The following is a 16,381-nucleotide window of genomic DNA, read 5'->3' on the forward strand; positions in this document are numbered from 1 at the left end:
GAGAGGAGAGGAGAGGAGAGGAGAGGAGAGGAGAGGAGAGGAGAGGAGAGGAAACATGGCACAAGGGAACAGGTCAGTTTAAACAGGACAGAGACCTTTGTTCGGCTGAGAGGATATTAGAGAAGGAAGCACTGCCAAAATTAAGAGTGCAAGAGGACAGATGGGGATAACCAATGCAGAGGGCTCAGGCCAAAGGACCTCAAAAGGGATGTCTCTGGTGTGTTAGTGCCATAGCTGCCAGCTGTGTATTATTTATTATTATCTGCTTTCAATATACAGGACTGCCCTTCTAGGAGGAGCATCCCTAAGAGGATGCTTGCCTGACATAGGGCAAAGAGAACATCCAGTTTTACAGCACACACTGGGCAGTGTGGAGCGACCTGGCAGCATGTCATCTCTTGGGGTGAAATACTTTGGAATGGCTGTAGAAGATAGTTAAGTAGATCCTACAGTCTCCTCTCACTGCTGTTACCCTTTGGATTTCAGTTTCAAAAGCTAGCTTATTGGCTGCAGCTTGCTGCAAACTTGGCACAGAAGTATGATGTTTCTTTAGGAAGGAACGAAGCGTAATGTTCTCAAATGGACAGTACAACTGATAACATTACAGACAACATATGCACAGGAACCATTCCAAAATGATGCATTTTTTGCAAAGAGAAGGTTCTAGATGGATGCATTTCCAAAAGTCTCATCCACTTTTTGAATGACATGAAACAGTGATTTCCATAAACTAGAACAGGTTAATAGACGTGAAGTTGGACAGTCCACCAAGGCATGTTCATGGACACAGAGACAATTTATGTGCCTGAGCATTCTAATTCTTATGAAGCAATGTACAGAGAAATCTTATTTAAAGGAATAACTGGCATTTAAAAAGTCAATCAGAGGAGCAATTATCGCTTGCCCAAGAGTGGTATGACTCCAGGTTACAAAAATATATAATATCTCATGCAAGTAACCAATTCAGAAGAACAACTAGGATCTGGTAGTAGATTATTATATTAAAGAGGAGATGAGTGCTGTACAAAAGCACTGTGAGATGAGTTAGCTTTTTGTTCTCACTACTCTACAGAAGTTCTGCGTTCAGTGCGTGCACTTTTATTTCCCGTGCCATTTGCCTTTCGGTAGCTATCTGTAGCAAACAGCCCTGCCCTTTTCACAGGTGCTTTCTCAGACAATTCTAGCATGTAATTTCCCACCCTCCTCCTGAAACTCCTCTGCCAACAGGCTAAGTAAGAACCACAACATCGTGCTGAGTTAAGGGGTTGTCTCTTCCTGCAGCTGCACTGGTTAAATGACCAGAAATGAGTTTAGGGACAAGGCTGGAGCTTTAAGGCAGTCAGGCCAGCAGCTGAGGAGGCACTGCAAGGCAAAAATCTTAGTGCTGGTTCTTCTCAAAACACTAAACAAATAACATCTGAGAGTCTTGGCTATGTCCCCTGATAAATACAACTTGTTTATTTTCCTCATGTTATCTTTAGCATTGGAGGGACCAAAGCATAACGCATGTCAAGCTACAGTAATCCAAAAAAAGAAACTTCATGCCCATGCCAGTTGGTCTAAAAGCTATTTGAGCCTAATTTTCTCCTCCTTCAAAAATTTTGTCCTCTGGTTTAAATTAGGAGTAACTCTGAATTACACCTACCTGCAGCGAGCACTGACTGCTGAATCACACAGTTCTTTTGCAGAGGCAAAAACCCCCATTACCCACTTAAATTACTGAATCATTAAGGTTGGAAAAGACCACTAAGATCATCTGGTCCAACTATCATTAGATGCTAAACAAACTGTGAAGATGACCAATTTTGTTTGGTGACTCCAAGCAGCCCAAGGCGAGGCAGGGCTTCATTACATGGAACCATTTTTCCCACTTTGCCTGTGTAAAGAGAATGTCACGAAACACTTGCAGAGGTGCTGAGCTAACACCTCTAAGATGATGCTCTCTTGGGAATGGACTTCAGCTCCTGAGTCTGTGTCCTCAAAGAACTGACAAATCTAATGAACCCATTCTATTATTATTGTTATCATTTGAATATTCCTCCTAAAATCGCACCTGATTTCCCTTCAAAAATGACTGTTTTTTTTTGTTCCGTGTAGTGCAAAGAACTTCATGGGCAGAATTTTGAGCAGGAAAGACCCAAATGTCAAAAGGTTGCATGAGAAAATTCAGAAGGTGCTCAAGGTGTTTCACATCACATGAAATAAAGCATCCACCAATCTCTCCTGAGATGCACTTTGAGGCTTAGCTCCTGCGACATCTCAGTTTAAGTGTTACACCACTAAAATTCCTCCCTGAGCAATCTGAAGAACCGTGATTAGTAATAATGGGAACCAATCAATTTTTCCTGGCTGCTCTTCAAAGGAAATTGCAACAAGCAGAAAAAAAGCTGCTTTGTAATAGACCAACGCTGCCGACAGAATTGGAAAGCATCACCCTGATGAGAGCTGGGAGTTGCGTGCTGCATCCATTTGCAGAGCAAAGCCTGAGAGAACCAACCACCGCGTATCTTCCTAGCAGAAAAAAGGAAGAAATCTGTCTCTTGTGAAAAACACAGAACTTGGTCACATGAGTGGGACCTGAAGAAAAAATCTACACAACCTGTAATCCCTTCAATCTATGCTAGGAAACATGAAACAAACACAGCACAAGAATAAAACTAAACTACTTATTAAAAGCCTACGGTGTTTCTCCTCCTCCCACCTATTCCCTTTTCAAAAACACTCTTTCTGTCTGCGCTCATCTCATCTGACTTCTCCTTTCATTTCAGAGGGCTGCCTCTTTTGTCTTCTTTTTGGGCCCATTCAGAGCTCTGGCACATAGCAGAGGTGCTGGAAGCAGTGAGGGAGGGCCACCGTTTGCCCCAGCTGAGAAGCCTGGCCCTAAGGCTGCACAGGAGGGGATGGAGCACGGAGATACTGGAGAGGGCTTGGAGAACAAAGTCCCATTACAGCCCCTCAATGGGTGCCAAGTTGCACAGAGCTCAAACCCCATGACCGGGCTTACAAACAGCCCTTCTGAAGGGACAGCCCACAGCCTTGGCCAACCTGTCATGGCCTAATCCCCCTCCACAGTGATTTCGCCTTCGGGCCATCGTTGCTATCGGCCTGTCGACATAACACATTTTCCTTGCCAGGGATCACCTTTCACCAAAATGAAAACCTGCCCATATGTCATGTGCGGCACAAACAATCCAAAACATATTAGCAGCCCGGGGCAACCCTGATAAACATGACACAAGAGAATCCTCTTGGGATATGCAGAGCATGCCCCTGACCTATTGGGGAATGCAGGGAAGGCAGGGGAAGCTCCGGCAGAGACTTGCATTTGGAAGGCTGGCAGTCTTACCGCCCAGAGACGGCAAGCCCCAAATCCTCTTCGTTTTTAGTGCACAATAAGGAGACAAGGAGCAACTACACAGAAATAGCTTGTTTCTCTAGATCAAGAGGCTTGGCAAGATCAAACATCTTTTAGGCAACTTCTTTGTTACCTGATAGTAAAAAGATGGCCAAGTCCTCCATCATGTGTGCCCCTGGGTCCAGCTGCTCTGAATCACACCACACGGGGCAGAGCTCAGGGCTGGGGCAGGCAAACAGCCCCCCGGGCCCTCTGTTAGGTACAGCACCAAGTGCCATCTGGAGCTCTTCGGAGCGCATCAGGTTTTGATGCTATTCACTCCATAGAAGAGGACATACAGCCTTGCTTACCACAAATTTTTCTAACCACAGATGTGATGTTCAAGCCTAAGTTCGACTGTACATGAAATTCCCTAATGCATAGAAAGATTAGCATTCAAGTAAGGAGCTGGGCAATGCTAAGCAGCTCTCAGATCCCCAGATTCAATATGATGCACGGAAAGATTTCAATTAATTTAGTGCATTTTCTAAGCACCAATTTAAGACCGTAGCATTCAGGCTGGCATCAATAACCTTATCAGAATCCAGATTGCATTAGGGGATATTGACACAGGAGTTTGATCCACTTCTGAATGCAGGACAAAAATACTATGTTCCACTAAAGACTGCCCTTCCTCTGCCAACATCTTTCAATCCATGATTTCATGTTTTCCTGTAGTATGCAATAGTTGTGTATTGTTACTCAACCATGTTACAAAAGGTTCAAAGATATTTCTAGTGCTGTGAATACAGCCAAACAGCTGAATTCTCTAATCTGCACATTTAGCCTTCTGTGCAAAAAGTGAGGCCTTACAGTGGCTATTAAATAATTGCTGTTACATTTTAATCACTATTAGAAGCTTTTTATTCAAAAGTATGTATCATGTAGGCGTTAGGTGAACAATAAAAAGTCCTCTGCTGAAGAAAACTGTTTAAGAATTCTCATTTGCTAGACTTTCAATAATTAAAATCTGCCTAAATAAATTACTCCCTGCTGCCCTAAGTTAATTATGCAAAAAAGAATACCATTGTTGGTGACTCTCTTGTTTTAATGATGATATTGAGTCAGACACCTAAAAGAACAATTAAATTCAATGCTAAGCAACTTATTTATGTTTGGCTTACCACTGTTATTAATAAGAACATTATTTTAGTGGCTGCCCGCTGAGAGCTCAGCTTCTGGATAGCTGTTGTTTTCATAATGAATGATTTCTTCCTATTGGCATGATCTCCAACTCCCTTTCTTCAAATTCTCCATTTTTCAAAGTACAGTAACAGTGTTCAGTACCTCAGAAAGGCTTTGTTCAAGAAGAGCTTGGGCATGCAAAAAAATCAGCATCGTAACAGGATTGTCCAGCACTTCTGTCAGTAAGTACTAGCCCTTCTACAGTGCTTTTCCAATGCTTTATTTAGTTTACCATTATATTACAAATAAAGAAAATGATGCACATGAAAAAAGCAACTCATCTAAGACCTCCCAGTAAGCTAGCAGCAGAATCACGAATGGAACTCATTTGTGCATGAATGTTTTTGGGACCAAAAATAAAAAATAAATCCAAGGACAAACAGGAATGGAAGGGAACCCAAATCAGTGGAACTGTGAGCTGTGTGACAATATAAACCAGCTGTGGTGCTGGCTTAGACACTGCCTTGTATTTTCACAGGTTGTGATTTCTTAAGCAGGGTGTGGGTTCCGGCGAGGCAGTCTAAGGGAAGTTGCATCAATTGTGATCGTGAAAATAAAACATAAAAACTGATTAAAAATTGTTTTAAGGTACAGAATGAAATACAGAGTTCTTGGTGCAGGAAGTAATATGGGAATGGAGACCTGGCATATCAAACTTTGAAAATTTAGAGAGACTGTGAGGAGAACATGCCTGTTCGCAAATTTGTTTGTAAGTGTGTGTCAGCTGCGTGATGAAACCAAAACCGTCAGTGCTTAATGAGTCAGCATCCAAGCCAGCATCAGGACTGAAAGGGTTCACAGTGTTTATGGAAAACATCTAGAGTCATGGGGACAGGAATAAATACACAACATGTTTAATGCAGCACCTGGGTCTCAGTGCATGAAAACTTAGAAACCATGAGATGGAGGAAAGACAGATGCCCTGCAATTCTAAATGCTAACATTCCTGAAGGTAGAGAATAGGGTAAGGAAACAAAAATTATCCTTCAGCAGCCTCCTGGCCAAGAATCTAATGGGAACGGTACCTTGGATTCATTTGTCCTGTCTCCAACTCTGTTTGTCCTTACAATTGTATTTGCAAGACAGCTCAACGGTGAGTGAAGTAATTACATTAAAATTGGTGTTAAATATTCTGAAAATACTGAAAATGTGGGGAAAGAAAACTTTCACAAAATCCTTCATTACGGCATTTGGACTTCATGCAGTTCCTGGAGAATGTGCACCCAGGCTAGCACTTGACTCCACTGTAGTTAAATACAGTTTACAGAGGAGTCTGAATTTTACCCACTGTTGTGTAATATTAAAATAAAAAAAAACCAACTATTACTTCATTAAGCCTTTCATTGTTTAAAAATCATTAGTGTTTGCCTATAGACATACTGCAACACAGTAGGAAAGCTGTATGTCAAAGCCAACAAAACTGTTTCAGGTTGTTTTCCTGCATGAACATATGTTCCATTACAAGCTTCTATTCTGCAGTCCACTTTCTGTTTTACTCCTTCTTTCATTTATATATTTATCCAGGAGATAAGAAAGCGTTTCCCAGAGAACTTTGTATTTTACATTCCTCTTGAACATATTCAGAAGATTTGCCTCCCAGGAAACTATGAAGCCATCATACAGTAAAGGTTATTTGAGCACTCGTTCATTATACAGGTTTGCTGTACCAAAGCAATCGATCAACAAACAGAGGATCTATTATAACAGAAGGAAATTTGAGCAGGCCATAAAAATTCTACAAACATGCAAGGAGAATACCTAAATGACAAATACTGTCCTCATCCAGCTCCTGAAGAAGCCAAGGCAGCAGTGCTGCATATTGCTGCACAAGCCACATGCCTAACATGGGTCTACATTTTTGAGCTTTGTCTTGGGCAATCCCAAGAGCCCTGGAGGAGATAAATGGATCTTTTATTTTGGCAGCTAAGAACAAAACAGAAACCACTGGCAACAACGTCCTGTCTTCTGTAACATGCGTGAGGCTCACTGTACAAATAAGCTTTCCCTTTTCATCTTCCTAATGCTATTTTTAGAATGTATTGGCAGTGCCAGATGTCTCTTTCAGAGGCTAGACGCCAGTGCTGGAGTTAGATTTATAACCGTGTGCTTGCTGGCCACAGATGTTGAAGAAGAGAGGCCTGTGGGAAAAGCTCCCCCATTGCTAAGATGACACTGTTCAAAAAGCTGTTTAAAATAGTTACTCACAGCATCTTGAGTATTTCCACATAGCAGCCAAGGATCCTGTCTGCCTGGGCGCTCAGCTCAATGCTCATGGTGCTGCAGGTGGGACTGACCATCAAGCAGTCAATCAGGTTGGGCTCGCTGTCATTGCCCACGTTGGCTGTCATCTTCTGATTAGCCTTGTTGTTGTGCTCCACTTCCACATGGATCTCATTTGAAGTGACAATGACTGGCTTGAGCCGGGATTCAGTCAAGGTAGCCTCCTGAGAGACCAGGTCAGGACTCGTGTGAAGAAGGCGGAGGGGGAGATTAGGCTTTCGGTCACATTGCTGCTGGCAGCCATTCCGAATTTCCTTCAAGCTTGGCGAATTGTCTCGACTGAATTTTAAAAATAAACAAATAATTTCAATAGCCAGACATAACAGTGAAGAGTGGGACAGAGAGAGAAACACGGAGAAACCAAGATCTGTCGCAATTTCCCACTGCTTTTCACCCTAGCCCACCATACTGCTTTCTCCTTTGTGACTGGATTATTGAAATCAACTGTAAATAGTAAAATGCTGTAACAGCACTACTCTGCAGCCCCTACGCTACAAAGATTTCAGCTTTTCAATAGTCCAGTGGACATGCCAGTTTAGTATAAAGGTGAACTTTCCCATCGAAGTTGAGCAAAGCTGTAACAGGATCCATGCCCAAGTATGTATCTGGCTACAGTGCATGCCCAGACACTTGTCTGCAGCCCTCGTGTCTGGAATTTCTGTTGGACACTACGCAGCCCCTGTCCGTGCTCTACCATAAGGAAAGTCAGATAGCCATAAACAAACAGGAAACACAGCAGACAGGAACCCTTCGTGTCTACTGGAAACTGGCTCGTGTGTCAGGAGCTGCAGCACCTATCTTGTGGTAAGTCAGGAATCAGATTTTCCACAATAATGGAGACAGTATCATGAAACCAGCTCAGGTTCAAAGCTGTGGATATGCAGGGATTTACACACAACCCCTTCTAGCAATGGGTGGAGTGAGAATGAAGACACGCTCCCACACACCCATGCTCACAGCAATCTTGTTTACAGCCTGAATGAAAACTCTTTGATGCCAAGGGTTTGAAAGTGAGAAATACAGGGTGAGCTGAAGATTCTTACTGACCTGTTGATAAACTCTTCGTAACATGAATAAATGGCTGCTAAGCAGACAGCTACAAGATTTGGCAGAACTCTAGGATGGGGGCATTGTCCCGTTGGACCGTGCATGCTGAAAAACAAAAGCCAAGACGACATCACTGCAATGAAGATTTCTGTGGGCAAAAAGAGTCAGACAGAAGGAGGTGCTGGAATAGGCAGTCTTGGGGAATCCTAAGGAAGGTCCTAAGAGAGTTATTTTAACATTGTGAATCGCCATCAAATAGTCTACTTCAGACAAAGGCCAAGTTGCTTCTTCAGTTCATTCAATGTGGTATCTCTACAGTTCCTCTGAAAGCTCACATGACTGAGCATTATGGGGTCTAAAGTTGATGGGAATTTCTCTATAAAGGCTTTGAGTCTCAATGTATAATGGAAATGTACATACAGTGGTGTCCATTCACCTCCAGTGTGTATACAGTCAGAAAACCCCATATATTCTCATATATTTGAGAATAAGCTAAAAAAAAGTTTTCAGCAATATTTCCATATGGACACCTCTCACTTATCTACTGTTTGCCAGTACTGAACCAGCTACTCACAGGTAAGCACAGAGATGAGCAGGGTTGGGAGAAGTAATGGAAATAAGCATGCAGACAGGACTGGAAAATACAGCGTAACATTAAATGTAACTAACCTATGAATAAACTTCTTCACCACCTCCATTCCAGCATTCAGCTCATTCAAAGCCAGAATGTACTCCTGAGTAAACAGACGCAATCGAGGGCATTTCCCAAAATCCTGTCCAAAAAGGAGAGACTCAGTGAAGACGGTGAAACATGCTTGCAATGTACATTGAAATTGTGGGTTTTCAAAAGAAATCCATTCAAACACAACTGAATTCACTCTGTTGCTATGCTGACAGCTTCAGGAGCACAGTACCACTGCACGCTGAAGTAATGCGCTGCTCCCTAATAATGGCATGCTTTGCAATTTTCTTTCCACTCAGATCTTCGGAGTACTGAGTCCAAGCCCAGGGCCACCAAAACAGGAGGGATGTGAACCTGATGAAACAGGTCCAGAGAAGGGCCACAAAGATGATCAAAGGGCTGAAGCACCTCTCCTATGAAGACAGATTGAGGGAGCTGAGCTCTAGCTTGGAGAACAGAAGGCTGTGGGGAGTTTCTTAGAAAGGCAACTTACGTATGCATTTTTACTTCAATATTTGACATACTGTCTATTCTGTTTTAAGTGAGAATCTTGTTTGACACATGACCTTTAAGTGATTAAGTATAAAACACAGATCAGTTCTCTCTCTAGGGATCTCTACCTTAGGTACAACATGAATTTGACAGGTGAGCTCAACAGTTGCTTGCTTTCAGTCCTGCCGTCAGCAAGGCACCTGCTAACTGAAATCTCACGTCTCCTCACCTTCCATGCTATTTTGAGATGTGAAAGGAGTACAATCTGCTGTCTGATAAGTGCTATTCCTCAGCACATTTCTTCACATTTTTGAAGGTGCAACCTTATGATACAGGTTTTACAGAGCTGCAGAACTAAATTTCTAAGTGTTGAGCAGGACCCACTGCATACCTCCTAGTTTTCCCTCCAGCACCTGGATGGGGAAGAGGAGTCAACACGAAAAACTAAATGGCACCTTTGTTAACATGCCAGGGCTCTGTGAAAGAGAAGACATGCTTCCAAAGTGCCAACAGCTTCTGTTACTTATCTTGCTTTCAGGGACTTCTAGAGCATAACATCTGATAGGTTTTACAACTAGAGAAAATTACCAAAAATGTGAGTGCAAGCCTAGACAGAACAGTGATCCCTTCAAATCTCCATGTCGCTCTTTGCCACTGCTGAATGGATACGTGGTAACTTCACACAGGAAAAGGACTGTCAGTGATTTCACAGTTGGTATTATAATTAAATCCACTGAATATCTAACAGCTCCTCCTGGCAGTGCAAATGCACTTGGTTCCACAGCACGAGATCACACAGACTTCATACCTCCCCTGGTGCCATTTAACTTCATGGGAACTCCTTACACGATAGCTCATGCAGTTACAGTGTATGAATATTTGCAACCCTGTAAGTGCCCTATAACTGAAATTGGAACAAAAGCCCAAGAGATTGCAAAGAGGATGTCATTGCTGGAAGCTCTACAATAAAATACCTCCAAAAATAATATGATGCTCTGTCACCACATCAGGTGCTAAGTGATGTACACTATCCATACTGTTCATCCTTAAGATATAAAGCAATAATGGTTGTATTCAAACATTTGGGCTGAGCCCTCAAAGAGCTGAAATCAGAAGGCAGAGAGGCTTCAAGCACTTCCAGAGCAACTCAGCACATCCCCAGCCTACACCTACTAGTGAGCATCAGCATGACAAATGCTATCCTTACTCTTTTGGGACTTCAGCACGATAGACAAATAAAGCACTCTCTCTCTGTTTTATAAGTGTGAAAATGTGAGCAGAATTTGCCACCAACTTACCAGAGATTACAGAGGAAAGTAGTGGCAAAGGTTGGAGCAGACAGCCAGCTTTCCTGCTTTAAGCACACTAAATTGCACGTGGCCTCCTAAGGTTATGAAGTTTACTGCCAACAGCACTGTCTCCCTGAAGGATTACTTTATTTACATGCACACACACACATTCTTTAAAAGACTATTCAGTACAGAAATCCCCAGAGAGTAGTAAAGTGCCCAAATCCACTCCAATTAATATATGACACCGTAAATTCTCTGACTACACACTGCGGTACAGACATGTTGATTTTCAATCTGCAAATGTTAAGTACAGTAAATATACCCAATTCTCTGAAGCTAACCATATACAAGCATTACACTATGCATTTAGATTTTATTTGAGACCCCTCAAGAGCTCTGGATTCTTTAAAAAAAATCAGCCTGAAATCCAAGAATAACATTTACAGAATATTTCATTGAATGCTACAGAATATTCAAAAATGTTTACATGTCTGGAGAGCACAGGCACAGAGCCAGGAATATGACCTTTTCGCCATCTTAGGTTTCCCAGCCAGTTCTGTAAACTCAAGGAGTTAAATAATACTGTTATAAAAATAAGGAATAAGAACTGTTTTCTACTGGGTCCATGCTGTACACAGGAAGACGGGATGGTTTCCAAAATTATACCAGTTAATGAAATGGAATTGCTTCTGTAGTTACAGAGGGATGAGACCCATCCCTGACATCACAGCTAGACTGACTGCTTTAAATATTTTGCTTGTTAACTTTTTGCCACAGCGTTGTGAAGTAAAATTTGTTTGCATAACATAAAAACCAAGGCTGGAAATTTAATATGCCTCAAAGAATGGAGGACCAGTAAGCACTCCGATCTCCCTTTGGAAAGGAACACACATCATGCAAGAATGTATTCAGTGTTCAGTGAAGGGAGAAAATTTGGTATACAGGGTGGAAAGAGAGGCTGGTTGGGCAGTCCCCAGCACTTATTCCAATCGCTACCATGGAACTGATTGGCAACATGAAGAGGGAAAGCAGCCTAGGAAAGAACACTTAAATGACAGGAGTTCATAATGCCTGGAATGAGAAGTATGGAGGACAAGTAGGAAAACATAAGGAAACTCAGGAAATTTGCATAAGAATACATTGGACATGAGTCTAAGGAAAAATGGAATTGCAGAGAGTTAGTACTGTCTTAAAGATAAAATGTTCAGGGTCTCTGTTCAAAAATCAAAAAAGCCCCTATTCTGATTTTGCTTTTTAATTGATTTTAAACCAATATAACAGTAAGGATGACATGCAGAGCGTAAACAAGGAGCCAGGTGGGAGAAAGCTGGAGCAGAACGAGTTGGCACTGCTGCCCAGAGAAACACTCATCGAATCACAGCTTTGCCTGAATGCCACTGCATGCTCATTAGTTCTGTATTACGAAGCAATACGTGATTACATGCCACATTCACACTGGGGGGGGTTGATTTTTGGTGTCACATTGCTTCGTGCCTTATGGACAAAACAGCAGTTGCTCATTACACAAGACGTCACAGTAAGATTGCTCTGACTTGCCCAGGTTCCTGTAAAGCACGCACTCACCATGTTGTGTTTGAGAATCCGCTGTACCACTGGTGTGAACACTTCTATCACAACCATTGACCGTGGGCGCTCTCGGCAGTGCTGTAAGGAACAAGTCATTGAGTGAGCTGCAGAATTAGCAACGTGGGTCTCCCTCAGTCCAAGTAATTTGGGCTGCAAAGGGCTCTTGAAGGTCATTTGGTCCAAACTTCTGCTCGAGGCAGGGCTAGTTCTGAAGACACGTGAGCCTGCTCGTTAAACCTGCCCACTCAAGTTCTGATTATCTCTAAGGAAGGAGAGTTCGTAGACTGTAATCAAAATTTCCCTTGCTGCAACTGTACAAAGCCTGTCTCATACCTTTAAAGATAATTAAGTTCTGAAGGGAGACCAAAGGCATGAAAAAATATGAAAGTGCCCATGTAGGTTGGAGGCGGGCAACAAGAGTCTTAGAGGTATTTCAGTTTGAGTCTAGAAATAGCCCTAAGGCTGACTTACAAAAGTGAAACAAAGTCAGTGCTGTTTCTTGAAATTTGACCTAATTTCCAGTGTGACTGCTAACAAGTAACTCTGGGTAGGAAATTTAAGCAAGATCCAGACAGTCTGACAAATGTACATCCACTCATCGGCAAGCAGATTAAAGCAGACTTAAATCTGAAACACAAAGAAACCTAGAAGAAAAGTAATATTTACAAATTCAAAAGCTTTGCAATCCAAAATACTCCGAACTGTACAGAAAAGGTGCAAGCAGAAGCATGGATTTACCAGGAAAGAGGACGAGTCCTTAGGATCTTTCTGCTGACATTACCCAATGACACAGTACCATTACGCCTGAGTTACACACCACGTTACCAACCCACTGACTTCAGTGATTTTGCATTAACTAAATAGAACACAGTAGGACAACTCATGTACCCTGATCGAGGTGGAGGAGTCTGAAGATCTGAACTCTTATAAATTATCAGTACTATGCAGGCTGATGCAGTAAAAATATGGATCCATTTATCAGACTGCTGCTGTCAGCTATTTCAATATCACTGATTGCTGACCAGAAGATTTGGGCATGAGGTAAGGATTTAAAGAAGAAACCAAAACCCCCTCTGGGAACTACACTCAGGTACAAGCAGGAGATTTCAGAAGGTTGTTTTTATACCTTGCAGAAGAATTCACAGAGGTCGGGAGGAGGATGGTTGTTTTCCAGCAAAGGTGCAATTGCCTTTAGAAAAAGAGAGAAGTAAATTAATTAGAAGACTACAACAGCAGTAAGCTTTTTGAAGGGGATTTTTTTTTTCCCCAAAAAGAGAGGTCACTTCACTTTTAAAAAAGGACAAAAGTATCTATATAAAATTAGAGATGGGCTGTGCATTTTACGTGTAAGCTTACACTTACTATGAACCCTCTGGAAATCTTTGCTTTCAAATACACCAGTGTAAACCCACAACACTTTTTTTTAAGGATCTGAATGAAAACAAGAGCAGATCCATTGTTTTGGTATGTAGAACAGCAAGGACAACTCTGCCTCACTGTTTCAGTAATAACATCTCTCTAAAAGATACAACAGAAAAACTTCAAGCAAACATGTGTCTCTTATGAAAGAGTTCAAGCTCACACACAGCCAACAAATCATGAAAAGAAATACAGCACTCATCTTACCTGGAAAGACCCTATTTATCAAAATCAAACATCTAACTTTCTGAAATCATTCCTCTTTTGCTGCTGTGCAAAACCAATGTGGTTATGCTTAGCAAATACATTGGAGGTCATACCTGGCACTGAGAGCATAATGAACCTACTTTGTTGTTACTTCCCTTGTAAATTAGAAAACAGTACTAGAACAATGTATTCTCTCTACATGATGGTGCCTTCGGGCTTTTCCAATCTTGAGCTAAAGGGATTCCCAGTACCCATTTAAAAGACTCTAAACATAGCAGCTAGGACATTTTGTATTGAGCAACTGAACACCAGATATTTTATCTGGATGGCGTCTGCAGTTTTACTATGGTAGCCTATTTTGCATTGTGCTCTCCCTCTCATCTTCTTCAGTATTTCAGCCTCAGTGAGTTTGCTCAAAATGTGTTTCACAACAGCCACGTTCACAAGCAAACAGGTTAAGATTAATGTGAATTTCAACAATGAAACCCATATGCACCTGCAAGACCTGTCTGGGCTACCATGTAATATTTGTGAAGCTTCTGTTCATTCTGGTGTGCCAACTACATGTAACTAGTCACTACCTCTGCTGGCAGCACAGCAACAGTGGCCCGATGGAGAAGGCAACGCTGTGCAATGAGACTAGAGCATCTCTGCTACCCACCCAACACCCAAGCTAAAGAACTTTTTTCAATTCACCTCCTGCAGCGTCAGGCATAGCGCCTGCCAACCTCCACCAGCCAGGCAATGCAAAAACCCCACGTCTTTGTGTTTGTGTGACCACTGCCAGAGGATCACTGCCTCAGAGGTGGAGCTGGTTGGCTGTTTTGTTCAGCTGTTTCGTTCAGCCCAGTCCCTACTGGATGTAGGTAACAGACTTTATCAAGCGCGTCCCAACTCTGCCTGTACAGTCACTGTGGAAGAGGGACAACGTGAGAGAAGCCTGTGTTCTTTCTGTGCCCTGTGGTTAAAGGCAGAACCCTGCTGTCTCACATCACCCAGCTGTGAGCAATATCCCTTACCAGGAAGGGATGACTAGTAATATTGATCTGTTCCAGGATCATATAGAGAAGGAAAGATGGTTTCATCCGCACAGCAAATCACTGTGTACTTCTATGACATGACACATATATCAGTAACAGCAGTACTTCCTAATAATAACACAGTTTAGCTGCACAGTAGCAGAAAACACCAACTCCTTCATGGCTGGGCACAACCTGCAGCAGGGCATGACTGAATGAAGCAGCCAGCTCTCAGAACCACTGATAAATGTTGGCTGTAAGGACCTTTAGAGGCCATTTAGCCAAAGCTCCCTGCTCACAGCAGGGCTACCTGACATCTTTTGTTATAAAGTCCTTCCCTCAAAACACAGCTCTGACTGGAAGTCTGAACTGGAGGAAAACAAAAGCTACAGCAGATCACAAAGAGAAGTAAATGCCACCTCAGAAACTTATCTCAGTGACTGATCACAGCTAAAACGGTATCTTAAGCAGCAGCTAAACACAATTCACACCTACTGGCAGCAACATGCTGCCTTGTCACTTTGCAGAAAGATCCAAGGAGATGTGATACCATCAGGCGGTGAAGTTCTAGATTTGATTACTGGGAAAATCTCCTGGAAATTGCCAGTGACTGAAATTAAATTATAGTGATGGGGAAGCAATTTCCACCTCTCTGATAAATTGTTGAGATTCTGTATTTTGTTACACTGAGGTTGCCATTTGATTCACTTATTTCTATGCCTAAATAAACACAACTTACAGAAGAGATAAAAGTTGAGGAGGGTATTACTACAAACCAAGTGAACAGGGGGTTAAACTGCAGTGGCGCATACACGTAACTACACTTGCAAAAAACAAGCACTTGCTCACATACCACCAGAAATTGAGACATTCTGTGTATGGCAGCATTAGCCCCTCAGGAAACTACTAAGCCTAAGGGTTTTATAGGGCACATCTGGAAATGATGTTTTTTTGACTATTTAAAGAATGTATACAGATACAAACATAGCACTCTACAGCCCAGTAAGAAGACCATTTTGAGAGAGGATTAACCCTACTTATGCTGTGCTGTTTCATACAAGGAAACTACCATGAAACATTAAAAGAGGAACAACAAGCCACATGAAAACCGATAGTCCAAGTGGGTTTGATCCACCCAAAACTTATTGACATTGATAGAAGTGCTTTCCCTTACTTCTCTAGAACAGAGGCTTAAGCAGTAAGAGAAGTGTTATCAACCAATACAGATTTGTCCCCAGATCTGGACAGAAAGTTACTTACCACAATAATGCTCTCATGGTCTTGAGTGGTTAAGTTGTTGTTCTGAAGGGATTAAACAGAAGAAATGAGTGAGCAAACAGTACTGAGCTGGTACACCAGCATACACTGTACTCTGCTACCATCAGGCATCAGAAGAAGTGCTCAAGGCTGCAATTGTTTATTTCAGAATTAAATTAATCTTATTAAAATCATTCTCTTAAGGAAGATCTTATACCACCTGGTACAAGAGGCTGTACAAGCTTCCACTTTTTCCTAAGCACTATCAGATTCAAGGCTCCCCAGCCATGAAAGCTGAGCAAGCACCAGGATGCCAGAATAGAATTCAATTAAATGGAAAACTAAAGCTAGTGATAAACTTCTTAAGCCGTTTTCTGCCACCAGGCTGTAGAATTCTAAGAAAATTAGTAAAAGAATTGTTGGATACCATTTTTGGTAGTAAAATAACTGCTACAGTTTTCCTGAAGTTCCTTCTTCTAAAATGGACCTGGTACGAGCCAATAAACCTACTGGAAGTCAC

General features: G+C 42.1%; 1 protein-coding gene across 1 annotated transcript in view; it reads right to left on the minus strand.

Moving 5' to 3' along the window:
• Nucleotides 1–16,381, minus strand: part of LOC122183304 (c-Maf inducing protein) — a 120,709-nt gene that overhangs the window by 14,469 nt on the left and 89,859 nt on the right. Inside the window, exons 5-10 of the mRNA XM_042877173.1 lie at nt 15,865–15,906; nt 13,086–13,148; nt 11,957–12,037; nt 8,576–8,679; nt 7,907–8,011; nt 6,785–7,138 (exon numbers count right to left, since the gene is read on the minus strand). Of these exons, the coding sequence (XP_042733107.1) occupies nt 6,785–7,138; nt 7,907–8,011; nt 8,576–8,679; nt 11,957–12,037; nt 13,086–13,148; nt 15,865–15,906 (749 nt within the window). The remainder of the gene's footprint in view (nt 1–6,784; nt 7,139–7,906; nt 8,012–8,575; nt 8,680–11,956; nt 12,038–13,085; nt 13,149–15,864; nt 15,907–16,381) is intronic.

The sequence above is a fragment of the Lagopus leucura genome, unplaced genomic scaffold (assembly GCF_019238085.1).
Source record: "Lagopus leucura isolate 7727_CA_CO unplaced genomic scaffold, USGS_WTPT01 Super-Scaffold_100017, whole genome shotgun sequence".
Classification (NCBI taxonomy): domain Eukaryota; kingdom Metazoa; phylum Chordata; class Aves; order Galliformes; family Phasianidae; genus Lagopus; species Lagopus leucura.